General features: G+C 50.8%; 10 protein-coding genes across 10 annotated transcripts; 6 read left to right on the plus strand and 4 right to left on the minus strand.

The window, feature by feature from the left end:
* Nucleotides 1-224: 224 nt before the first annotated feature.
* On the plus strand, nt 225-4,899 carry CkaCkLH20_08002 (major facilitator superfamily transporter; the record flags this gene model as incomplete). Its single annotated transcript, XM_038890717.1, has 10 exons — nt 225-285; nt 344-408; nt 478-548; nt 613-1,780; nt 1,834-2,036; nt 3,269-3,401; nt 3,469-3,519; nt 3,579-3,703; nt 3,755-3,953; nt 4,204-4,899. The coding sequence occupies 10 exons, from the start codon at nt 225-227 to the stop codon at nt 4,897-4,899; spliced, it is 2,772 nt and encodes a 923-aa protein (XP_038743900.1).
* Nucleotides 4,900-5,592: 693 nt separating this feature from the next.
* On the plus strand, nt 5,593-6,294 carry CkaCkLH20_08003 (uncharacterized protein; the record flags this gene model as incomplete). The annotated part of the gene is made up of 1 exon (XM_038890718.1): nt 5,593-6,294. One exon carries the CDS (start codon nt 5,593-5,595, stop codon nt 6,292-6,294), a length of 702 nt encoding a protein of 233 aa, XP_038743901.1.
* A 159-nt stretch (nt 6,295-6,453) lies between these two features.
* Nucleotides 6,454-7,866, minus strand: CkaCkLH20_08004 (putative secretory lipase; the record flags this gene model as incomplete). Its single annotated transcript, XM_038890719.1, has 1 exon — nt 6,454-7,866. One exon carries the CDS (start codon nt 7,864-7,866, stop codon nt 6,454-6,456), a length of 1,413 nt encoding a protein of 470 aa, XP_038743902.1.
* Nucleotides 7,867-8,682: 816 nt separating this feature from the next.
* CkaCkLH20_08005 (short-chain oxidoreductase) lies at nt 8,683-9,732 on the minus strand (the record flags this gene model as incomplete). Its single annotated transcript, XM_038890720.1, has 3 exons — nt 8,683-9,143; nt 9,205-9,386; nt 9,443-9,732. 3 exons carry the CDS (start codon nt 9,730-9,732, stop codon nt 8,683-8,685), a joined length of 933 nt encoding a protein of 310 aa, XP_038743903.1.
* A 1,795-nt stretch (nt 9,733-11,527) lies between these two features.
* Nucleotides 11,528-15,299, plus strand: CkaCkLH20_08006 (endo-beta-xylanase; the record flags this gene model as incomplete). The annotated part of the gene is made up of 9 exons (XM_038890721.1): nt 11,528-11,667; nt 11,719-11,816; nt 11,875-11,943; nt 11,993-12,589; nt 12,690-13,013; nt 14,133-14,393; nt 14,456-14,573; nt 14,626-14,920; nt 15,000-15,299. The coding sequence occupies 9 exons, from the start codon at nt 11,528-11,530 to the stop codon at nt 15,297-15,299; spliced, it is 2,202 nt and encodes a 733-aa protein (XP_038743904.1).
* Nucleotides 15,300-16,871: 1,572 nt separating this feature from the next.
* On the plus strand, nt 16,872-18,281 carry CkaCkLH20_08007 (uncharacterized protein; the record flags this gene model as incomplete). Its single annotated transcript, XM_038890722.1, has 5 exons — nt 16,872-17,048; nt 17,101-17,137; nt 17,193-17,260; nt 17,317-17,684; nt 17,735-18,281. The coding sequence occupies 5 exons, from the start codon at nt 16,872-16,874 to the stop codon at nt 18,279-18,281; spliced, it is 1,197 nt and encodes a 398-aa protein (XP_038743905.1).
* Nucleotides 18,282-18,822: 541 nt separating this feature from the next.
* Nucleotides 18,823-20,128, plus strand: CkaCkLH20_08008 (FAD synthetase; the record flags this gene model as incomplete). Its single annotated transcript, XM_038890723.1, has 6 exons — nt 18,823-19,058; nt 19,128-19,168; nt 19,301-19,699; nt 19,791-19,804; nt 19,898-19,942; nt 19,991-20,128. 6 exons carry the CDS (start codon nt 18,823-18,825, stop codon nt 20,126-20,128), a joined length of 873 nt encoding a protein of 290 aa, XP_038743906.1.
* Nucleotides 20,129-20,684: 556 nt separating this feature from the next.
* Nucleotides 20,685-21,080, minus strand: CkaCkLH20_08009 (uncharacterized protein; the record flags this gene model as incomplete). Its single annotated transcript, XM_038890724.1, has 1 exon — nt 20,685-21,080. The coding sequence occupies one exon, from the start codon at nt 21,078-21,080 to the stop codon at nt 20,685-20,687; it is 396 nt and encodes a 131-aa protein (XP_038743907.1).
* Nucleotides 21,081-22,475: 1,395 nt separating this feature from the next.
* CkaCkLH20_08010 (uncharacterized protein) lies at nt 22,476-23,267 on the minus strand (the record flags this gene model as incomplete). The annotated part of the gene is made up of 1 exon (XM_038890725.1): nt 22,476-23,267. One exon carries the CDS (start codon nt 23,265-23,267, stop codon nt 22,476-22,478), a length of 792 nt encoding a protein of 263 aa, XP_038743908.1.
* A 1,076-nt stretch (nt 23,268-24,343) lies between these two features.
* CkaCkLH20_08011 (uncharacterized protein) lies at nt 24,344-24,856 on the plus strand (the record flags this gene model as incomplete). The annotated part of the gene is made up of 1 exon (XM_038890726.1): nt 24,344-24,856. One exon carries the CDS (start codon nt 24,344-24,346, stop codon nt 24,854-24,856), a length of 513 nt encoding a protein of 170 aa, XP_038743909.1.
* Between the last annotated feature and the right edge of the window lie 109 nt (nt 24,857-24,965).

The raw sequence follows: 24,965 nt of genomic DNA on the forward strand, positions 1-24,965 counted from the left end.
GTGGCTGGGCTGGCGTATCTCTACGCCCTTGTCCTTGCGGCATTTGTTCGTGTTCGAAGGCCGAGTAGGTTGCATGGTTCTACTGCACTTCTGCTTCTATTGACGAGACTGAGACTCGTGCAGATACTTAAGATCGTCAATTCCACCTTGATGTTTCGTCTCATCATATCGTTGTCAGCCATCATTGCTTTGCGGTCTTAGTCATTGCCGAATTCCTATCCAAGATGGCTTCACTCGAAGAACAAGATAACCCAGCCTGGCCTCCAGGCACCGTTCGGCTTGAAGGTAACTTATAAGATATCTTTTCGAAGGCTTCCTGGATACGTCGTTAACATTCACATAGAGGAAGACCGTGCAAGCCAAATCATTCAGCAACCCCAGCCATCAAGAGACCCAAACGACCCATTGGTTTGTAGCCCCTGTCGGAATCTTCACCAACTACTTCCATGTCGTCAAAGACTAAGAACTGCACCCCAGAACTGGCCGAACCGTTTGAAGTACTGGAACTTTGGACTTGCTGCTTTCTATACTCTGATGGTCTTTGCACTGTACCTCACCCACCCCCTTGGCCTGTTCGGCCAACCTGTTCAATTGCATAATAACTCTTTGCAGGATTGATGCCGCCACTCCAACTTGGGCTCCCATGCACGAGCAACTGGGTTTTAGCTACGACATCTTGAATACTAGTTATGCTGTTGGCTGTGGAGCTCTTGCCATCGGGGCTTGTGTCTTGATCCCATTCGCCCTCAAATATGGTCGACGTCCCATCTACATCTGCAGCACTGCTATCCAGTTCGGCGTCAGCATCTGGTCCGCCCATCAACAGACTGTTGCGGATTTGATGATGGTCAACATTCTGAGTTGTTTCATGGGCGCCCTCGCCGAGACTGTGGTTCAGATGACCGTCGCCGATGTCTTTTTCGTCAACCAACGTGGAACCATGAACGCCATCTTCTTCTGGTCGACGAGGATTGGAGCTTCCTTGGCCCCATTAGCGGCTGGTTATGTCACCATATCTCAAGGATGGCGCTGGGTATGGTGGTGGATTGCCATCTTCTTCGGAGTCCTTCTCTTGGCCATGATCTTCGGATATGAAGAGACAAAGTTTGTTACTCCGCCGATTGACGGCGTTTCCCAGCTTCATCAGCCGGGTATTGAGGGAATCAGACGTTCGAAAGATACCGACCATCCCTTGTCCTCAAAGGAGCCCAATACTAATTTCACGGTCTCCGACATCGACAGCACCATTTCAAGAAAGTCATACAGAGAGCGTCTCGCTTTGACAACATCTTCACCTGGGTCCCTCGGGTCCTTCGTTCGTCACTGTTACCAGCCTTTCCAAATTCTCTTTTCGGTTCCTGGGGTTTTCTACATGTCTCTCGTATACGGAGCAATGATGATCTCATCCAACATCCTGGTCACGACGCTTTCCAACTGGATGACTCGAGCGCCTTACAACTTCAACCCCGATCAGATTGGGCTCATGAGTCTCGCTCCGTTCACAGGATCGACTCTGGGGACCCTCATTTGCGGTCCGCTCAGCGACTGGTGGATCCTGTATCTGTCCAGACGAAACAAGGGAATCTACGAGCCTGAAATGCGACTTTGGGTCATGGCAGCTTTTGCCCCTTTTGTACCCATTGGCATGATCCTTTTCGGGGTCGGGTTGAGCAGCGGCTGGCCATGGCCTGTACTGGCTGTGAGCTATGCGTTATGCAGCTTCGGCACAGCGCCAGCTGGAACCATTTCCCTCACTTACATCACAGATGCTTACACCGAGGTAAGAGATGAAATCAACTAGGATAATGGATCAAAGTCACTGACTCTCATCAGGTTGTCGGTGATGCCATGGTTGGAGTGACCTTCATTCGCAACATGTGCTCGTTCATCATCATCTTCGCTCTGCCTCCTTGGATCGCCGCCGCAGGGGTACAGACTGTATACATTGTAATTGGAGTCTTCATAACCGCAATTCTTTTCGGAAGTGGCATATTCATCGTGTTTGGAAAGCGGTTCAGGTTCCGATTCCGCAAGAGGTACCATTACTTTGCTGTTAGACAGTTTGAGCCTCGAGCATTGTAGTGGACATTGGGTTTTATCTGGAGATCGATGTCTACAAAGAGTAAAAATGTGTCGTTCAATCATTTCGAGAATATCAATAGCATTAGTAATCGTCCTGATCATCAACATCTTCCTCTCCTCAGAAGCCATTTGATGTAAAGTAGCGCAGGCCCTGACTCGATGACAGGGGTTTAACGCCTTTCCAGGGTATGGCCCCTGTAATCCTGCTCATCAGTGCTTCATCCCGTGAAGCAATCGGAGCGAACAGTGCCAATCATGCCCCAAGAAATCCTTATCAAGACGGCCCACCATGTTGCTCTTAGGCGCCTCAGCGTCGGACGAAATGGCACGTCGTCCTCCTTTTTTCTTCCCAAACACCTACAAGATGGCCACCAGCGAGTCCATAAGTTGAATTCGCGAGGCCGCAAGAATCAGCTTGTTTGTTAAGAGACATCGAAGCTTTTTTGACCTAGGACTTGCGGTCGTACCAACCATGCTGCAGAGCAATCGCCCTGTTTCCAGACGCCCGCTCCGTCCTTCGCGTCGGGTTCGCACCAGGGCGCAGGCGGCTTGCATCAGTTGCAAGGAAAGAAAGCTCAAGGTAACATCCAAACGTATCTGTTGACGGTGAACATTCCGTGCTCATGAATCTCTCAATGCAGTGCGATGACCAGGTCCCGTCCTGCGCCAACTGCAGTCGTCTTGACGTCGGTAGGTCACCATCCCATGATTCTCAAGCCTTGAAAAGAATCAAAGTTCCCTGACACTCGTTATTATTACCTACAGCCTGCCTTATCGAGGACTCAGCTACCAAGCGCCAACTGCCAAGGAATTATGTTGAGACGCTAGAGGAACGAGTGGAACTTTTGGAGGGGTTATTGCGACAGCAAGGCCAACCTCAAGCGCCAGGAGGCTTGCCCGCCTCATCTGTTGCTTCGAAATCTACTGAGGTTACCGATCTTGATGAACAAGATGGGTCCGCTGACCTCGTATCCAAAGCCGGGGTCTTGAGTCTTCACGCATCCGGAGCAGAGCCTCACTACTTCGGCTCTTCCTCCATGTTCTCATTTTCACGCGTCATTCATGCCTGCGTTCGCCAAGTCATACAGGATAAGTCTGTTGGCGAGTTTGACTTGAACACTGGCGATATCGACCCTCCAGTTTCCCCATGTCGTCTACCAAGATATGAGATTGGTTTATTGTTCAGCAAAGCGTACTTCGAGAATGTCCACCTTCAATATCCTTTCTTGCACGAGCCGACCTTCAGAAAGTGGGAGAAGGATGTTGCTGGGCCTGACTCTGCGTGTGCCGATCCTACTCAGTTATTCTTTGTCAATATGGTATGTTCGTCTATCTTCAATACTTCTGATGCCATCAAGTATCTCGTTACTAACCTGAATGACACAGGTGTATGCCATAGGTGCCCTTTTGAAATCCAATCCTAAGTCACTACCACAAGTAGGCCGATGACCTTTCGCTGGTGTCTCAAAACATAGGCTAATCTGATGAATTTCAAGCAACTCTACGCCTCGGCACTTTTACATCTTGACCATGTCCTATCGAAAAAGAACCTTGAGTCTATCCAGGCACTGCTATGTTGTGCATTGTTCTCTATTCGATCTGCCACGGGGCCCTCTGTATGGTGAGCGAGTCGGATACAGGCTGTCGAGAACGTGACTGACGCTCCGCATAGGAATCTCTCTGGATTGGCATTGCGCCAATGCATCGAGCTTGGATACCATCGAAGCATCAAAAAGATGAATCTCAGAACCAGTGTTCTCAGGCTGGAGTTGCGGAAACGCGTTTTCTGGTGCGCGTATCAGATGGACTGTGCTGCATCGGTCAATCTTGGGCTTCCCTTGAGCCTTCCCATCCAAGAAGTCGACACTGAGGTGAGAAGACAAATGCAAGCATATAATATTTATCATAACTCACAAGTCTATGTAGTTTCCTTTGGACATCAACGACTCGTGTATCACTGAAACTGGGATTCAAGGATTGCCACGACAATCTCCAAATGGTCCTGTGACGACGACATCACATGCACTGCATCAGTTTCGCATCCGATGCATTTGGGCTCGCATTTATGCATCACTTTACTCCAATGCCGCAACAGAACGTTTAAATCACGAGAGTTACCAGGAACAACTATCATCGCTCCGCAAAGATGTTGACGAATGGATGGCAGAGACACCAGCGGAACCCCTGAGAGCTGGTGTTCCGCTTACCGTGTTTGCAAACGCTGAAGACTGGAGGTTGACATACTATGAGACGATTCTCTTCCTCTACCGTGGAAAACTGACGGACAGGAATAGCACAAATGAAGAGCTACTTCTTGAATGCACTCAGGCTGCCAGCAACATCTGTCAATCATGCAAACGGCTGTACATCGGGAAGCCGATCAACTACACCTGGTCAACTCTTCATGTTCTGTTTTTGGCTGGGTTGACCTACATGCACTGCCTTTGGACTTCTCCGGCCGTTAGGCAGGCTGTGAGAATCGATAGTGCCAGCAATATCTTCACGACCTGCACAATGTTACTCGCCATCATGGCGGAACGCTGGGAGGCTGCTACACCATACCGGAATCTGTTCGAAGCGCTGTCGTCACGGACAATGGCTATGATGGTTGAGCGGAATCAGCAAGAACGACAAGAAACTCTGCCGTCCCCCTCTGAGTCTGGAAACGCAAACGTTGAAGATCTGACCAACTGGGCTGCTCAAATTGCCGACGTTAATATGCCTGACGCCTACGGAAGTCTCTTGAGCGGTCTTATTGGGGACTTTGGCACGCAAGAGGAGGCACAAGAGTTTTATGATAGTCTGTGGAACTTTTGAGAAAAAAATGAAAGCAATAACAACCGCCACTCAGCGCGTCCTTGACCTGAAAATGACGTTCAGTCGACATTTGGATTTATTTCAGTACGTAAAAGCTCCGGCACTAGGTTGCTCGGCTTTCGTTCAGCTGGATGCCATCGCTGTGAGGGAGCGATGGTCCTGACTCGCCGCTCAGAATGCATTACCCAGCTGAAGATAACTAACCCCTGTTTTCTTTGAAAAGCAGCCAACGACAGAACGCATCTGGTTCCCCACCATGCTGTAAATAGCGAGACTTGGCGGTACAGCAGGTGGCCCGATCACGGCTCAGCGACTCAGTAGCACACTTTAAAACCAAGGCTGGCGCCCATATGATGCCGAGATATCACAAGCCTTTTCATACGACTCCACTAGCGCCAGCCGACGTGTCAAGAGTCTGGTCATATCATCAAATCATACTACTATGAGCACGTCAAGGGGCGACAGCTCCGTAATGGAATTGGAAGTGAATGCGTCGCCTGAGCAGCAAGATGCTACTCAACCTGAAGATGATTGGACGGGGGTGGCGTCAAGTAAAGAAAGGAGAAAAATACAAAATCGCCTCAACCAGAGAGCTCGTCGTTAGTGCCCTAAAGGAACACCATTCGGTTAAGAAATCACGCGTTGCTAACACGAATCTTTGTGTCTATCATAGGAAAAAGAAAACTCAAAGAATTGTGCGGTCGCCTAGAAGCCGCAGCGGCCGGTGCGGACGCGGAGGCGGGACCCGGGGCCTCCGGTCCTGATGAAGATGCCGGCACCGGATATGCTATGTTGCCATGTCCGAACAAAAGAGGCCAGATGATTGTCCTGGAGCGCGACGCGCGCATAAACTTCTCAATGGGAACTCCTCAACCCACCCAGCTCCAAGCCCTCGTTGGACTCAACTTGCTCAACGCTCTAGCACGTAACGCCCGCATTCTAGGCTTCATTCCCCAATCTCTATGCGAGGACCACTTCATCTCCCCTTTCAATCTTGAAGGGCCCAGGTTACCATGCGGCCCCAGGCAAGCTTCCACTTGGCCTCCTTATCTTCGCCCAACAGAGACGCAGTACAAGATCACCCACCATCCCTTTCTCGACCTCTTCCCGATCCCGTCGCTCAGGGAAAGAGCAATCCGCGCTGAAGAACTGGGCTTCTTTGACGAAGACGAATTCTGTCTCGACGTCTTCGGCGTTGATCACAAAGACGACAGTGGTGACGGCGAGCGACCACGTCTTATTGTATGGGGCGACTCCTGGGATCCCCGGGGATGGGAAGCCAACGTTGCCTTTATCAAGAAATGGGCTTGGCTTATTAGAGGATGTCATGAGATATTGGAAGGGACCAATTACTGGAGACAAAAAAGAGGAGAGAAGAAGCTCAAATTCAGTTGAAAAGCTTCGGGGAGGATGCGCCGTTCATGATTGTATTCTATCTAGATGGCTCGGGTTTGGCGAGATTAATTTCACTAGACTCCCGTAAAAAGAAGCGCCAGATGACAGAATAGACCAACATGTTCTGTCAGTCTCAAGAAGATATACACGAAGCGACCTCTAGAAAGGTACCGCAGTTCCATGCCAAAAGATGTCTCCAACAGCGTATCTTTCGGTGAAAGGCTTCACATCCTCGTGGACGCAAGACTTTTGTACGGGAACACCCTCAAACCTAGCGGCAATCCAAGCTGCAATATCGGCCCTTGCAGCCTCAAGAACTTGACCGTGCCCCATGTTAGGATACACGCGGGCATGAACTGGACTCTCGGGGAAGGTGGAACAAGTCTGGTTGAAATCGTCCAAAGTTAGGTCGGCTGGAGTAATTGTGTCCGTCGAGCCCTGAATGACCAACATAGGCGCTGCGACTGCGTGTGGTCCCTGGCCATTGTACCGAATAGCCCAGTCGTTCGTCGCGGGGTGCGTCAACCAGCTGGTGTTCTTGTACAGCTGGTCGGGAGTGAAGGTGCCGACGATGGCAAAGCCAGATTGGAAACATGACTTATCGAGTGCTCCGATTCTCTGCAAAGGGGCCTCTCCGAGGTAATCCTCTACCTTGATCTGTTCGGGGTACAGCTTCGACAAGGACTGGAGGAAGTATACAGAGAAAGGGTCCCGAGCTGCTTGACCCTTGGCACGCTCAAGAGAAGCCGGGATGAGCTTTTGAGGGCGCAACGCAGGAGCAGCAGCAACAGATCCCACAAATTCGCCGGCCGCCAAAAGAGCCTCTTGGTCTGGCATGGCCAAGCGCTCGTTGGTTCGCCACGCAGTCATTCCTCCTTCACTGTGTCCGTATACCATCCACTTCTGGCTCAAAACATCACCAAGCCCCTTTCTCGCGGCGATGAGAGCATAGGCGACATCGGCGGCGTGGAGGAAGCCTGATTCATACATGAACCCTTGCGGAATATCGGAACCCTGGCCGGCGTAGTCCGGAGCAACAACAGCGTACCCAGACTCAGCAAGAATGAAAGGGGCTTTCCAGTCGTAGTAGAGGCCCTTGTTGTTGGTGGGAGCGCAGAGTCTACTGCGACCTGCAGTGCCATGAGTCCAGACGATGGTTCGAAGCTTGTTCTCTTCCGGCGTGCCTTGGGGCTTAGCGAAAGGGTTTGTGAACGGCAGAAGAACCCAAGCTGAAGCGGGAATAGGCTTCCGATCGATATCCTCGGTCAAGTAAAGAACGCGGGAGAGGGATAGACTAGCTGGAATTGTCCAGTTAGAAGCAAGTTGTGTCGCAGGGACGTCTTCCCAGCGAAGGATATCTCCAGGTTTGCCGCCGGTGATATTTGCCGGAGTCGAATAGAATGAATCGGAAACTATGTCACCAACCCAAAGTGCAGCTTCAGCTTCGTATGTGGTCTGTATCGCTGCTTGACATTCCGCATCGCAGCCCCTTTGGCACTCGCTGTCGCAAATGGGGTCAAGTGCGCCGGTGAAAGCAACGAGGGCTGAGAGAAGTGTAACGAGCGAACGCATCTTAGGAGCCTGAAGAAAGAATTTGATCTGAAAGTCTGACGCTGTAGAGGGCCTTTCTAGAGAGGCATCAGTGTTTATTTATACACCCGGACCGTACATCAGATGTCGGAATGATGTGTGTGAGTCGTCACATAGGAATATTAGTTCATTACGGGGAGGCATAATCATTACGCTGGAGCCCTCATGATTTTATTTGATGATTGGATGAACGAAACCTACGTTGAACCTTATTCTGACAGACTGTTTACTGTCTGGTGCCATTCATTTGTTTATCGTAGCATTGGCTGTTAAGGAGAGGTGCATGGTGGGTGGTTGGCCAGCGGCGCGTATAGCTTCCTCTTTTGGGTTAGATCCTCCGTACATCGTGCAATTCAGTGTCACTTTCGGGACTCGTCTACTAAGACTTCCATTGGGATCACATCAGGGGCACTAGGCGGCGGACTAATTCAAATCAAAAGCCTTGTATGTTCGTCGGAATGCTTCCGATGCTTTCCGATCTGCTTGTGTTTCCAAGCTGTGGCAATTCGCCTTTACCTATCTTACAACGAAGGTGTAAAGAACTCTTGGTTGGCAGCGTGCTCTCATCCCACCGGTCTGGTGCCACTTTCATTCGTCAAGTCAATCGCTACTGGTTAGCCCTGGGTGCGAGCATGTACATTTTCAATTTCTAAGACTATGCTTTAGACCCAACCGCTGGTGATGTTTCTTTCAGAGCTCGGGTTTCCTTGATCAAGAGGGCGCCTGTACACATACATGTAAATAGAGCGTACTCTAAAAGTATCGCTAAATCATTTTTCCTGTTCCGTCCTTTTCTCTTCAGTTCGTCAAGTTCAAAATCGAAAGTTTCTCCATCAGGTATGTGGGAGGAGTAGGATTAGCTCCCTCTTTCGTCGTGCTCAGCGCGACCTCCTCCCATTCGTCACATAGCTGGAGTTGTTCGCGACATTTCTGCCTGATAACAGCCAGAGCGTCCAGACCCAAGGGTACACGAATAGGAAAGGGCTTGCCCGAGGCCATGCCTTCTCCCTTGACTACGTCCCAAACGGCCGTGGGAAGTTTCTCGACAGTTGACGGAATGCTTCCGGACAAGTCAGTCGCGAACCTTCCCATGACCTCGCCAAAAAGGCCTTGGTAATCCACAAGATCGGGGGCGCCACCAACACCCTCATCAGCTGCTGTCCGGGCTTGTCCTATTCCAGTCACAAAGGCTCCAGGCTCAAAGATAACAGTCTTGAGTCCTAGATGAGCTGTTTCCTTTTGGAGGTTTTCGGCAAAGGCTTGTGTTTATAAGTATAAGCTAGGCGTGCACCTCCGGTGATGGGATCTATAAACACTTACCAGAAAGACCAGCTTTGGCGACTCCATAATGAGTGAAGAACGGGTAGGCTTCCCATCCCATTCCTGAGCCTATGAAGGCGAATGTACCCGCCTTCCTCTCTCGAAAATGGGGGAGTACGGCCTGAACCAGCCTCATTGCGCCAACGAGATTGGTATCGAGCATCTTCTGGGTAAAGGCATCGCTACAAAAGCGCCGAATCAGACCAATGTTAAGAGGGAACTCAGATTTAGAACTCACTCTGCCTCTTCGATCGTTTGAGGCACCGAGATTCCGGCATTGAGCACAACAAAGTCAATATGACCATAAATCTGGATTGCCTTCTCAATCTGTTCCTTGATAACGGCCAGAGAGGACGTAGAGTCAAGATCCATGGGGGAGATGTTGCCCGATTTCTTTTCTGCCAGCCGGGCGCTGGCGCTTCGTCCGGTTGCGATGACCCGGTCTCCTCGAGCGGCAAACTGTTCCATCATGGCAGCCCCCATGCCAGAGGTGGTGCCGGTAATCAACCAAACTGAGGACTTCGTCATCTTGATATTCTGTGGATTGATAATACCCGCTTTCGATGGCAACAAACAGATGAGTGGTAAGACAACTTGTTCACTTCACTTAGACGTGATACAATTGTCGGCATACCGTATTTATTGCTGCAAGCCAGGCACGGACTCGGCATCCAACACTGACCGAATCGCCGTCCCGCTCAGCCGGTGGGATGTGATCCCGGCCAGTCCGGCTCTTGACGGTCCCGATGCCGGCTGTTCGGGACCAAGGCCGGCGGAAAGAGCGGTGTATTCGTATAATGATTACACATAAGCAAACCATGCAGTCTGGATCTATTTCTATCTTAACCACTGGCGATGCTAGATTAGGTTCCGTTTCCCGCCTGGCTTTCCCTAAGAGCTGTGTCTTGTGTCACAAACGGACAAGTTGTCACTCCATAAGTCCGCATCTCTATACTCTTGTATTTCTAAGCCTATTTGCTCGAACGGGGTTCGAAAGCCGGTGGGATGCCGTTGGTATGTGAGCATAGCACCATGGCAACAAGTTCCAATCCTACTTAAAGCCTTGTCGCTAGAGACCATCACGCACGTACGACACCACAGCCGTACTCCCCCTTCACTTTCAGAACTTTCATTTGATATTTTGCTATGAGAGGACCACCAGGACTCAATAGCTCGCTCTAGGGGTGATAGGAAGTCAGTCGTGCGACTTTGGTTGTCGTTCCAAGCCTGCATGTAGGCGCCAGACACTGGTGACAACGACTCGTAGAGAACAAAATGCCTGATCTCCTGACAGCTGGAACCTGTTTAAGCTAATATAATGCCTACTGTTTTGGAATGTAGGCATTTTCTTGAGCCTCATATGTCTCCACACTCTTGCACAAGTCTAACACGACAGAATGCTTGGGTCCAACAAGCCAAAATCTATCGAACTTGAATATTATTGAAATGACGCGTGTTATTGAGAACTGAGCGGTTCGCATTTTTCAATTTTTTCGCTTTCTCGGTCTTCAATTAGATGGTACTGAGAGTATAATATGACGCGTCTGCTACAAACGACTGTTCGTTCAGCATGCCGTGAGGTATTGTCCGATGGGTTTTCGCCGACTATTGTAGATGGCTTGACGGCGTCGGTGTCCTCATAGCTGCCCGTCAAACAATTATTGGTGACTGCCAAACGGCTAACGTGTGATACGGCATGGAACTTACGCACTGCCGTGGTCGAAACGGTTGAATTTGATCACTGATTGGCGAGGTTTAGAGAGATAGGCTCAGTCAGGACTTACGCAAGCTGGCGATCTTGAGGCTTTGTCAGCGGCGACGGGCTTCTAGTCTGAGCGCCAATGACATTCAATACGTTACTTCACTCGGTCTCGCATTCGGTGCATGTCATCAGCCACATCCCGCAACCTGCGAAAGTGAGTTGAAGATTCAATGTGGAGATTTGTGAGGCGTCGAGAAGCTGTGATATTTTCTTCTATGAAGTATATAAACCGTGATAATCACATCAAGGTAGAATGCGGTTACTGGCCCAGTGAATCCTCATTCTACACATCTTCACTAGTGAACGTTGCAAACAGGCATTTCTTTTGAATTCAAATTTACAGCATGGACTTCCAGCTGAGGCAGTGGGCAAGCGCTGATTCTTGGCTGCTGTGTCTTGATCAGCCTGTTGCGTATCTTATCACAATCGCCATTCTTTTAGTCCTCGCAAGGTCTCTGGGCGACAACGGTGGCAAGCTCCCAGAAATCAATCCGAAAAGACCTTTCGAATTGACCAACAGACGTCGCGTTTCCGAATTTTTCCAAAAGAGCACAGACATTCTTGCTCAAGGAAGAGCTCGTTTTGGCGATCAACTTTATCGAGCTTATTGCGACTGGGGTGAGGTCATCGTGCTCTCTCCAAGGCATATTGAAGAGCTTCGAGGTGACTCTCGCCTGTCTTTTCTGGTACCTGCAAACGATGTGAGTTTCAAAATGCACCACTGAAGAGACTCCATCATGCGCTGAATCAAGAATAAAGGATACACATGGCTACATTCCCGGCTTCGATGCGTTTTCCTTGGACGACCGTCTCGCCAAGATAGTAACGAAGTATTTGACCAAAGCCTTGGGTGAGCAATATGGCAGCCACTGGTGCCGGAATTAAACACAGCTGACAGTCCATAATAGCAAAGCTTACCGCACCTATTTCAAATGAAGCCACGCAAGCATTGAAGACAGTTCTAACAGACTCTAATGGTAAGTAGGCGATGGAGAGTACAGTCCCAATGAAAGCTGATGATACCAGACTGGCATGTGATTAATCCGAAAGACGATCTCGTCCGCATCGTGTCTCGAATGTCGACTAGGATATTCATGGGAGAGGAACTGTGCAGAGACGACAACTGGATCAGGGCATCAGGCGACTATACTGTCGCTGCATTCTCGGCCACCGACGACGTCAGAACCTGGCCACGATTGCTTCGACCCATCGTTCATTGGGCAATGCCAACTTGCTGGGACCTCCGTCAAAAGCTTACCCAGGCACACGCCGCTCTCGAACCTCATATTCAACGGCGCAATCAGATAAAAGAAGATGCAATGGCACAAGGAAAGCCCTCTCCATTTGACGATCTGATCGAATGGTGGGAAACGGAATATGGTCATTCCAAGGATCACGCCAAGCACCAACTCACCCTCACTGTCGTTGCTATTCACACAACTAGCGACCTTCTTCAACAGACCATGATTGACATCGCATTGAACCTCGAGATCCTGTCGCCGCTTCGAGAAGAAGTAGTCAGGGTTCTGGGATCTCAGGGCCTGAAAAAGACAGCGTTGTACAATCTCAAGCTGATGGACAGTGTGATCAAAGAATCGCAAAGAATGAAGCCAGCTTTGCTAGGTATGTGATGGAAACCTTTTCTGCGACTCAGATGCGTGCTGATATGAGATGCCTGAAGGACTTTGGCGCCGACAAGCACTTGCAGACATAGAATTATCAGACGGCTACCTCATCAAGAGAGGGCAGAATCTGGTCGGAGATGGCACTCATATGTGGAACTCGGAATACTGGAAGGACGCGGACAAGTTTGATGGCTACCGATTTCTTCGCCTGCGAGAGATGACTGAAGGAGAAAAGCAGGAGGATAGCAAGACGGCCCATCTCGTCAGCACCAGCTCCAAGCACCTTGGGTTTGGTCACGGACTCCACGCCTGCCCAGGACGATTCTTTGCTGCCAACGAGATCAAGATCGCGCTATGCCACCTCCTGCTGAAGTATGATTGGAGGTTACCAGATGGTTTCCGACCGAAGGCTACGCCTTTTGGTATGTCGATAATCCCGGACCCTACAACGAAGTTTCTCATTAGACGGCGCCAGGAGGAGATTGATCTGGATTCTTTGGAGAGTTAGACATAGAGCGAATTTCAACAGAAGATTTTGGTTTGATGACACTACATAACGAACTCAAGTGCCCTCTTTCATGTTAACGTTCTGTTCGTTCTCTTCAATTTTACAATCTGGTTTCTATGACTGCCCAAGTCGGGGAGTCGATGCCTTTGACGTATGAGCCCAAATACTTCAGATACCTGTACGCAGGTTGTTGTCAAAGTTCCAATGGAACCACAAAGTTGGGCACGAGGTCTCTGGGTCTATACAACGGATAGATGCAGGTACGTGAATCTCTGGTGTGTGGTGATCAACATCAAAACCCGCCAATGACGATAGATTCTCCTAGTGTTTGACCTTACAGGTTGCAGAATCGATTGGTACGTGATTGGGCGGGCTGTCCCGAGTCATTGAACCTTGCTCTGGGATGGTGTGTGGATGCAACTGAACCACGAGTTCGTCTCATCAACTCTAATTCCGTGATTTTCCAAGGAAGTTATTGGCGCTTAAATCATCTTTTTGATAATAAGGCATGTGACCATGTGTTCTGAGCGGGTGCTTCCGGGGGCACAGGCTGCCCCCCATGATGCTCATGCAGAGAGGTAGTTGGCGAGGTATTTCTCCGGACGTCAAACCCCACACAGACGTAGTGTTCTCTGGGGAAACTATCGACAAGGGTTTGTCTTCTCCATACACTAGCCCCGTGGACGGAGATGATTACGCCGTTTGTGGAGTCTGTCATCCCCGCATCATGATAGATCTCGGCAAGACGCTACCCCGACGGGAAGCTAGAGAACTAGCCGCACCACAGAAAAGCGTTCAATATATGAAGCTCCAAGTCAGCTTGCCGTGGCACGCGTTGCGTGATAGACTACATTCAGAATTGGTGTTAGTGCCAAGGCAATACGTTGGGCATGACTTCATTAACAGCACAGCCAAGTATATAATAATCATGATGTCCCACAATGTTAAGATCCTTCTCGGAGCTCCCAGGAGTCGTTGAAATTCAGCTGATACGTGCAAACATACGTTAGTATGCGTGTTCTCTCCATCCTAGCCGCGGTGGCCTCGGCTGCACTTGTGGCTGCCAACCCTGTTCCCCGCCAAGCGTCAAACTTCGTCGGATACCTGATTTCGACGTTCAGCGATGCCAACCCGAAGGTCCAATTCCATCTTTCTAACGGAAACAGTGCCTCTAGCTTCAAGTTCTTGAACAAAGGCCAGGCTGTTCTGACCTCAACCGTTGGCACAAAGGCAGTCCGAGATGTCTATCTCACAACCAACCCGTCCCGATCTGAATGGTATCTCATTGCCACGGGTGAGTCGTATATATAATCTGTCTGCTGCAGAATGACGAGAAGCTTAACATGGAATGCTCAGACCTCGACATCAATGCCGCTGGTTTCAATTGGGACAAAGCCACCAGAACGGGCAGCCGCGGAATCGTTGTCTGGAAGTCGACCAACTTAGTTGACTGGTCTGCTCCGTCTCTCAGAATGTGAGTAATAGACAACATATCAGAATCCACGTCTCACTAACCTGCTATGTAGTGTGGAAGCTGACACGGCCGGCATGGTCTGGGCTCCGTCCGCAGTCTGGGATGACGCAAAGGCTCATTGGTACGTCTTCTGGGCCTCTCGACACTACAGATCTACGGATACAGGCCACACGGGCACCGCAACTCTCGACCGTATCCGTTACACGGCGACGAAAGACTTTGTCACATTCAGTCCTGCCCGGGACTATGTTGCTCTTGCCGATACCCCACTCATCGATCAAGAGTTCCAGTACTTGGGTACCCCTGGAGCGTATGCTCGTTTCCTCAAGAACGAGACAACAAACCAGGTAAGATGAACACCAACTCAACTCAAATCCCTTTTATATGTGGTGGGATGTCACTTTACTAACCTGAACTTCTTTTTAGGTGTACCAGGAGGTCACCTCGGATGGCATTTTTGGCACCTGGAGGCGAATTCCAGGATACGTACGAAACGAGAGCCCTCGTGAGGGACCTGCTTCGTTCGCTGACAACACCAACTCGAATCTGTACCATCTGCTGCTGGACGACTACACGCAATATGTACCTTTCCAGACAAGCAACATCCAGTCACCCAGCTGGTCAGCTTCCAGCACTTCTGGGTTTCCCAAGGGACTGAAGCACGGGTGCGTCACACCATTGACGCAGACGGAGTGGAATGCTCTGAACTCAAGGTTTCCTGCTTGAGACGAGTTTTTGGTAAATACAGAACACGTAGTATGAATGAGATAATGCCAATCAGCATGGACGTAATGTACGGAGATTGAAATGCCTCTTGAGTTGCTTTTTGGTCAGTTAGATGTATGAAGCTCTCAGATCTGATGCTCTCTTTCACCCTGTAGACAGTTTGTGATGTGTCCTGACGAGGAGCAAAACCCAGACTACCTCATCATCCAGTAGAATTGTAAGAGAAAAGTCTAAGATGGATATTTCAGAAGCTCCCAGCAACTCTTAATGCTTATTCCCATGCATCAAGCACGTGGTACGTATCCCGTCACCGTGATACTGGGACGCAAGCGCGAGTTATCCCTGCCGCCTCAAGTAGAGAACAGGCTTAGTAGTCAACACTGAGCTAATCTCGATTTTGGTGACTTGACTGATTGTGGCGTCACATGCAGATCTGGCGCTGGTCCGCCGACATCACTAAAACAACGCTTACGGTGCAACATCTGCCAATAAGCCACAGCTACCATGACAACGCGCCGAAGGCTTGAGACGCATGATTTCGGAGCTGCTTCCTGTTTTCGATCAACGTTCATGTTTTTGACATTTTCTTTCGTATCATTTCATCTCCGGCCAAGACTATAAATACAGCGACGAGGGAGCTGCTTAATAGCATCATCTTACTTGCTCAAGATCATGTGACTTATCTGCTCACAAAGTCGAGAAGACGCGTCCTGACAATCCGACACAGAAGGCACTGTGTGACATGCACCTTCTATTGGAAGCGGACCTTGAATCTCATCGCCACGGCTGAAAAGCCCCATCGTCTCTCACTAACCGATGCACCCAGTGTGGTCAAGTAGATCACCGCAAGCGCCAATAGTCTTTATACAGCGCCATTGGTGTACCGGGACACCGGGATTTCTGTCTCAACGTCTTACTCCAACCAATTTCGGAAGAGTTGTGGCGGGAGGATGTCCAGCTGTGATCTCAGCCTCATCGTGCATTCCAGTCTGCAGACAGCTCCAAAGCCCCGGCCTTGGAGATCAACGAGATTGCGTGGTTGCTCACATCAGGCTCCACCGACACCTTCATTTGGCTATCTGAGCCCTTGGTAAGCGAAGCCATTATGCCAGTGGCTGCCCGTCTGCCAAGATTCTCCGTGATGACGGGGTTGACGGCTTTCGATTCGGCTTCTAGAGCTTGGGGCGGCTGGAATCGTTCGGTGGCGCTGCCGCATCCGGCTTAACCTACTGTTTGTCTTCGGGGCATGACTGAGACAACACCGGACACGGAAAAGTCAATCAGACTAGCACTTGCCCAGTCAAAGTCCAGATCCTTTTGCTCCTTATTGAGGCGCCATGCGCGATTCACCTCGCCGTCTTGCCTCCGACAAGGGGGCATTTCTTCGGTTTGTTTGTCTTTAACACTCAACACCTACGCTGTCCACACTCCTTTACCTCGAGCCACTCACCTAGAATCATTGTTGATACTCCCAGAAGCGAAAGAAGGCTCGCTCGCCGTCAGCATTGCTGCCTTCATCGGGCTTCCTACTGAGCGACAGGGCCAACAAATACGATGCACAATGAGACAATCATGGACCCTGGGCAGAGTCCTCCACCGTATACCGACGAGAACCGGGCAGGATTGCTCATCGGCATTTCAGCAGCATTTGTCTCGGCAGCTTTCATTCTGGTTGTGTTGCGTGTATACGTCCGAGCAGCGGTGATCAAGAAATGGGGTCCCGATGACACCCTTGTCGTCATATCGTTCGTAAGTTGACCATCTCCCAAGAAGAGATTGGGGAGATCTAACAGGAGTGAAGGTTTTGGTGATGCTTACTGGCGCAATATTCTCAATCTGTAATGCCCCTTTTCCCTTCAATCCTTTTAAAATGATAGCTGACTGTGGCTTCAGGCACGAGATATGGCCTCTCTTATCATGTGTGGACAATTCCTGTGTCAGTGCAGCAAGCTGGACGAAGAGTAAGTAAGCTGATGATAATAGGGGACATGCAAGTTAATTCTGACATCCACAATAGTTGACGATAATCGCTACCCTTTGCTATCATTGTACCTTCATTACGATCAAGATGGCTTTCCTCCTGCAGTTTCGTAGGGTCTTTACAGTTCCGAAGTTTCGACTGATCTGCGACATAATATTTGTGTTCATCTGCTGTTTCGGCACGGCGGTTATCGTATCATCCATTATCATGGCGGTCCCAACATGGAATGGGGATACTTTCGCAGCCGAAAGATACGATCAGGGCACATGGTGGTTAGCTACGTCGGTTGTCCATCTCATCACAGACATCGTCATCTTCCTGCTGCCCCTACCACTGTTGCGGAAGCTCAAGCTCAAAAGAATGCTCAAGGTCGCCTTGATGGTCAGCTTCGGGCTAGGCTTTGTGTGAGTAGACAGACAGGCCTCGCAAGATTCGTTATACTAATGGAGAGCAGAACCACAGTCATCTCAATCATCAGAATAACCACGCTAGGGCATACCTTCACGCGGGATGTCACGTACGACGTGATCCCGGCTCTGGTATGGTCTGAAATCGAGCTGTGCTGCGCGGTCATGTGTGCATGCATTCCGACTCTGCGACCTCTTCTTCGTGTTATCACTGGACATGGAGACAGCCGGAAGGAATGGTCCGGGCCCAATTCATACGAAGGCGAAAATTCGCGTCTCACGCGGAAACCCCTCAAAGCAATTACCACAGTCTCGAGCGAGCAAAGCATTGTGAGCCCAGGGTTGTTTGGGGCAGAGCCAAAGACGCCAACGCTTGATCACCGCCCGGACGGCGCCCTTGTGATCCGGACGGCAATTAGCCCCGCATTGACGGCGACCGCGGGGGATTCGGATGACGGCTCCGACGTGTTCGGGCCGGTGGACGAAGAAGTTGCGACGCCGTTGAGTCCGCCACCCAAGGCGTATTCCAGCCCAACGAGGTCGCGGTTCCCCTCGCTTCCCGTGACGCCCGAGGATGAGGAGTCATGTCGATGAATTTGGGGTAAGGACACTGGAAATATTGGTGAATCTGGAATAAATTTCACCATTGGGAAAATGATTTTGAGCATGGCGTTCAGGAATACCAGGGCTTCACAGAGCTCCACCAACCATAATGAAATTCATCTTTATCGGAAATCAAATGAAAGAAACGTCCCTAATTCGGGTTTATTCCGAGGAATCTGTCTCAGTCATTAGTGAATCATGCCTGTTGGACCCTGAAAGCAGCTGTTGGGGGAAAACAACAAATGACGGCTACAATTGCATTTTCGGGGTCCTTTTGCCGCTAAGCCAAGTGGGGGTTCTTCACGTGTCGGACCTTGCCGTTTCCGGAAGGCGGTATCCCGGTGGACTCGGCAAAATGGGAAAGTCGCCCGCCGCACGTTCCCCCGCCATCGCCGTCTCCGAAAGGACACCGAATGCCATCCGTCTTATCCTTTGCCGCGGCCGCCGAAACCCAGTCTTCTGAAAGTCACGACTTCTTTCCACCGCCCATTTCCACGACGCATCATCACACGAAAGTCTCTCCAAGGCCATAATGATTCACGCCCAAGGCGAGCAGTCCGTCGCTGCCGCCGCTGTCACCAACGGCTACCCCGCGAAACCCCACCTATCCGAGTCGCCTCCCCGCTCCTTTTACGACGTCTGCGTCGAGCTCCGAGATAAGGTCGACGCTTTTCTGGCCGAAGAACCGAAAACGTCCGTGTTGCGAAATGTTCAGGAGCAGCTGCGCGTGTCTATGGGAGTAGTGGATGAGGCCTTGGCCAGGTACAGGTATGTCTGCCCCGCGTCTGCCTCGGCATAGAGGAAGAAAGGCAGTGCTGATGCGCCGAGGCGCGATAGCTTGGAACAGATCTCGCTATCATACAACGGAGGCAAGGACTGTAAGTGCGCTTCTAGATTCCCTTCTTCTGTTCCGTCGGGACGCGTCTCTTGTGGCAGCGCATTGCCCCCGGAGCTTCCATGACTTGTGGAAACCGTTTTCCGGGTAATTGCTGACAGCATTGTGACGCTAGGTCTGGTGCTTCTAATTATGCTCCTTGCCTGCCTCGCACGAAGATTTCCATCCTCCTCCAAGTCGGCCGAGACGAATGGCTCGAACGGTTCCAACGGCAACACCTCCTCCTTCCCCGATCAAGTCCAGGCTGTCTACATCGTATCGAAGCACCCCTTTGCTGAGGTTGACGACTTCGTCGAGTCATCCAGCTCAATATATCATCTCGATGTCAAGAGATACGCCATGTCCATGAAGGAGGGTCTGGAGGCATATCTGGGTGATAGGCCAAACGTAGAGGCCATTTTCGTGGGGACGAGGAGGACAGACCCGCATGGCGAGAAGTTGACGCATTTTGACCCGACAGACGCGGGATGGCCCGCGTTTATGCGGATACACCCGGTAATTGACTGGCACTACGGTACGTCTTGTCCATCTAAGGCTCGGCTCACCCGGCCGCTCACCGGCAATGCCACTCCTGCAAAACTCAAGCTAACATTAGAATCTCACAGCTGAAATCTGGGCTGTAAGTCTGACCTCGTCATCGCAGAAACAATAACCAGAACTCCAAGGACGCGATGCTTGAAGAAACGGCATTTCAGAGCTAATGACTGGGTAGTTTATTCGTCATTTGGAGATCCCATACTGTCCTTTATACGATCAGGTAAGTCGTCCACCTACAATATGGGAGCAAACATGCTGACCAATCCAGGGTTACACTAGTTTAGGCGGAACGCAAGATACCCATCCGAATCCCCAGTTGAAGAAGGGAAATGAGAATGGCGCGGGATTTCGGCCTGCTTACGAGTTGACGGAAGACGACGAAGAGAGACTGGGTCGGGATAAATAATACAGAATACAGCGACATTGACGTTCTGCTTGTAAGTTGAAACTGAGGACACACCTCTCACATACACCAAGAAGCGTCAATTTGTATAGATTTGGAGCATAGACTTGCGGCGTTACCTTTCAATATCAATATCTGAATCCTCTTCAACCGGCTTAACCTACCCAGAGCTGAGCTGTCTCGCCAAACGTGGCTAATGTCATCATCTTTCATTCAGCGGCATGCAGATAGATAATCGGAGGATCAACGGCGTATGTGAGATATCAACAACACAAGAAGAGTCATGAGCTTAATCACTCTTCCGAGTTTTCTTGAGACTGATTTGGAACGCGAACTTGTTAACCATAAACGAACGTGTATTGCCTATCGAGCCAGGTTATCAACGAACGAAGTGGTCCCTTACGGAACAACCATGCGACATCCGCGGTCTACTTGCATGCCCCCCCTCCCGATGTGAAGAGGCTTTCATACCCATCCGCCAGAACCGGGCTCTCTTTTCGCCCAATACCATCTCACCAGACAATCTCTCACAGCCAAGCCAGCGACTTCCTGCATATCACTAATCGCATTCCGCCTTGAAGCTGGCCGACCCCGAAACCTCAAGCTGCGGCTGCAAGCAACCACTGGGGTCGGCGCTCGTCAAGATATCAATGATTCCTTCCGAGTCGCAGTTGTCGTTGTTGTAGATGTAAACCGAGCATCCTTCAGCGATATCTCCGCTCGTGTAGGAGCCGAAGGATCCGTTCCGGATCCCCTTGGTGCAACCCTGCGAGCCACTACCGCTGTACGGATCGCGTGCTCCCGTGCATCGTACGCTGCTTTGGTAGACGCTGAAGGACCACTCCTGGTCGCGGGCCTTGAGGGAGGACGGTGTGGGGTTGCGGTTCTTGTGAACGACCGCGGAGGTGCCGAGGCTAAGCAGAGGGGTGATGGCAAGGAGGATTGCGGACTTCATTTTGGCTAAGATGTGTGATCCGGTGAGTAGGAAGTTGAAGATTTTGAAGATTTGTTTATCAGCTGGAACAAATGTGTGTGTAGATATAAGTAGAGTGGGTATAAAAGTGATGAGCTGGTGAGTTTGTGAGGGAGTTGACGAGTGAGTTGATGAGCTCGAAGTGAGTTGATGTGTGCCTTGATGCGATGATAATTTGATGAGTTGATGGCAACGGTGGTCCGGCTTTTATACGCATCTCTACCGTCTTATTCGTCGATGATGTCGTTCATCAACAGACCAGACGTCTCGATGAGGCATCAATGACGATGCCTACGGCGACAATGCTTAGCCCACGTTCAGCTACCTTTGCCCTTGAAACCATGATGATAGTTGCATGTCTTGCTCACGAAGGATTTCACTGCCATTGGGGGCGATAGGGACTTCCCATTGCCCCGACTCACATGGCTCTTGAGGTTCAGCAGTAGTCAGGACTGGCGATGATCGGCAACTCGAACCAACAGCCTTGTGAGGTTCTCCGGCGCAATGCCGTGCCGTGCTGAATCAATATGATCCGATGCAAAGTCGATCAATCCTCTCACTCGTCGGTTGACAATTGAACAGGACCCTAACGCCTCCACTGGTGTGGGCGCAGCATTTCTAACTCGGAGGGTATTGCCTAACAACGCTAAAATGAGGAAGACTCTCATCAGGCAACAGCTCAAACTTCGCTGCTAGAACATGAACACACCGACCCAATCCACTCCCAAAAGTCCAAGGTAGTGAGGCTGTTGATAGAAGATCGGCATAAGAGGAATGCATTGTCACATTGACGGACGTTTCTGTAGATAGATACATGGGCGGTGCAAGACAACGGGATGGCATGTCACAAATCGTGGGATAGCGTGGTAGTTGCAGAAGTTCCGTCAGTTGATATGGCGAAAAGAGTTCAGAAAGGACCTTTGGTTCTTCGGTATCGACAGCATAGGCGGATCGCAGATGGACTTCTGTTCGGCATTGGTGTTAGTGACGTCAAAATAACACGACCTGGATGTACCCCGCAAACGGCGACTTATTCCTTACCTCTAATCGGCTGACTGGCGAGACGATGGCCAGCTGCGCCTTGTAAACGCATTGCGGCTCATTCACAGACGGGTGTAAGCTCGCGTGGAGCTGCCGATGCATGTTGTCTCGGCTGCCTGCGCTGCAGATCACCCGCCCGAAGTCACGGAAATGTAGAGCTGACTGGGTGCACTGAGTCTAGCAGTTTGACAACTTTTTTTCTTGAAAGAAAAGAGAAAAAAGGAGAAGTAAGATATACTCCATCATTTGTAATTGAAAAAGAGTGGCAACCTGTCTGTGTTGCCTCAGTTATTTGCTCGTAAAGACTGTTAATCTACATTCCCCGTAATACGTTGCTTAACGTCCCTGTACTCCTCCTAGAACCTCTATCATCTCTGACACGTCCTTTCCCTGTTGTCTCATCTGCTCAGCGAGCTCGATAGCTGTGGTTCCACTGGCGTCGGCAGCATTGGGGTCGGCGCCGCCCTGCTGAAGCAGAATTCTGGCGACGCCGGCGTGGCCGGCCTTGACGGCGACATGGAGCGGCGACGGTCCGGGCCCCACAGCGGGGGCGTCGGCGTCGAGACGGGCGCCGCGCTCCAGGAGACAGCGGGTCATGGGCTCATTGCCGCGCCGAGCAGCAGCAGCCAGCGCGCCCGAGCGCTCCAAACGGGCACCGTGCTTCAGAAGCAGGTCGATTGCGGCAGTGTCAGAGTATAGCGCTGCCACGAGAGCGAGCGGGAAGCTGGCTGCGTCCGGGTCCTGGTTCGGGTCGGCGCCGGTCTCAAGTAGGAACTGGAGGTATTCGACCTTCTGCTGGCCCATGCAAGCCACGATGAGAGGCGAGCCGCGCATGTCGAAGGGCATGTTGATGACCGAGGGATCCCGGGAGAGCAAGGCCTTGAAGATGGGGATTGAGCCCGTGTTGACCGCGGCTCGGACAATCTCCTCGTCCAGGGGAACAGAGGGGTACTGTTCCAGTAGGAAGCTGACGACGTCGAGTTGGGAACTTTTCGCAGCTGTCGTCAGAAGGCGCTGGATAGTCTCTTCTGATGGAGACTCTTGTGCGGCTGTAAGTAGGTTTCTCATTTGGTTGACATCCCCTGCCGAAGCCAGGGTGATGAGCGAGTCCTCGCGAGAAGATGCCATGGTTGCGAATGCTGTGCGGATATTTGGTAATGTAGAAGAAATGGTTGTAACTCGAGGAAGGTGCCAAGGACTGGGTATGGTAGGGTTTCTGCGTTTTCTGGTCGACCTTCGTCGATAATTTTCTCTATGAGACTTTGGTTTTAATGGATGTTGGCAAACTTGTGGCGAGGTGTCGTTCGGAGGTGAGGTGTCGCTGTTTAGGTCGCTGCGGACAGGTTACATCAGAATGTTCCTCAGCTGATCGGCGCTCGCCAAGCAGGCATCAATTCCCTAGGCACATTACAACCAACAAACGCACAATCGACCAATACATATCGAATACTCAGTCGCAACCAACACACGGAAAATAAGATAAAATAGTGTCGGGTAGGTACGAAGAAACCCCACATTACGCACAGCCCATTGCTGACTTCCGTTCTGTTCTGCCTGGGTATGTTGCATCCCTGCCCAACTGAGACCTTCCAAAGGCACTTGGAAAGTCGCCGACAACTCTGTCTGGTATCATTAATCCTTCTGGCTTGACTTCCTGCCCCCAAATCTCCCTGAGACTTTCCAGTGGCGATCTTCTCATAGTGATTCTACAATGACGATGGTGTCTAAAAATAAGGTAAGCAATGGAGTTGGCTGAACATGCGATCGCCTGGGCTGTAGTCCTACGGCCTCAAAATTGTAATGACTATGGGAAGGACTTTGAACGTCTAGCAGTCAGTCTGACATGATGTTACCGGCCAAGGTAGTTTGTGGGTTCAGGACTTTTGTCAACGGGTGGTGAGGCCTCGAGTGATCGCCATGGAGTCTCGGAAACCGCTCGTTCCTGCGCCTCGACGTCTTGAACTTGTTGATTCTCATTCGTGCTTCTTAGCATTCAACGACATTATAAATATAGCCTAATGATCTCCTCCTTTCCAACTCGAAGACAACAAGACATCAGTCAAGTCAACAAGCAAAGCATCATCAGCACATCTCTACAGCCAGTCAACTTGTCATCCAGTCCTCTCCTCCTCTAAGCCATCTTCCTTGAAGACAACTCCAAGCCTTTCTACCTCCATCCATACACTCTACAAACCCAAGTCAAAATGAGATTCTCCAGCATCATCGCCACGGCCATCTGCTTGGTCTCTCCTATCCTGGCAGCGCCCGCAGGCGAATTGCACCGTCGAGACTGCCCGTCTGTCGACTCCATCCGGGACTGGATCAAAGACAACGCCAAGGTTGGCACAAACACCGTCTTCTACACCGCCGGCGCCAAGCAGGCTCAAGCCGAGGCCTTCGCGGCCACTCTCGACGGCGGCGGCCAGTACTGGAACAAGGTCTTCGGCGACCAATACCTCGACTGGCTTGATGAGTGCGGTCCTGGCGCCGAGCAGGACAAGCTGTTCCCCCGCATGGGCGAGGCCCTGGCTAAGGAGTCCAGTGGAACCGCCTATGTTATGATGGTGAAGGGCAAGCCGATCGCCGACTTCTGGAAGAACTACGAGTACCCCAACCTTGGTAACGCAAAGATCATTGCTGTCAATGCTGATGACTTCAATGACAAGAAGGATTATGTCCACGACCAGCCCTTCAAGCGTGCCATTCTTATGGCATAAAGCCTTTTCGCGCATATTGTCATCCGGGGGCTTAACAAGCATGAGGATGATATCTTGAGGACAAGGACATGGGTATAAGGGACAATCAGGGCACTCAGTCAGATAGATG

This window comes from Colletotrichum karsti (assembly GCF_011947395.1).
Source record: "Colletotrichum karsti strain CkLH20 chromosome Unknown Scaffold26, whole genome shotgun sequence".
NCBI lineage: Eukaryota > Fungi > Ascomycota > Sordariomycetes > Glomerellales > Glomerellaceae > Colletotrichum > Colletotrichum karsti.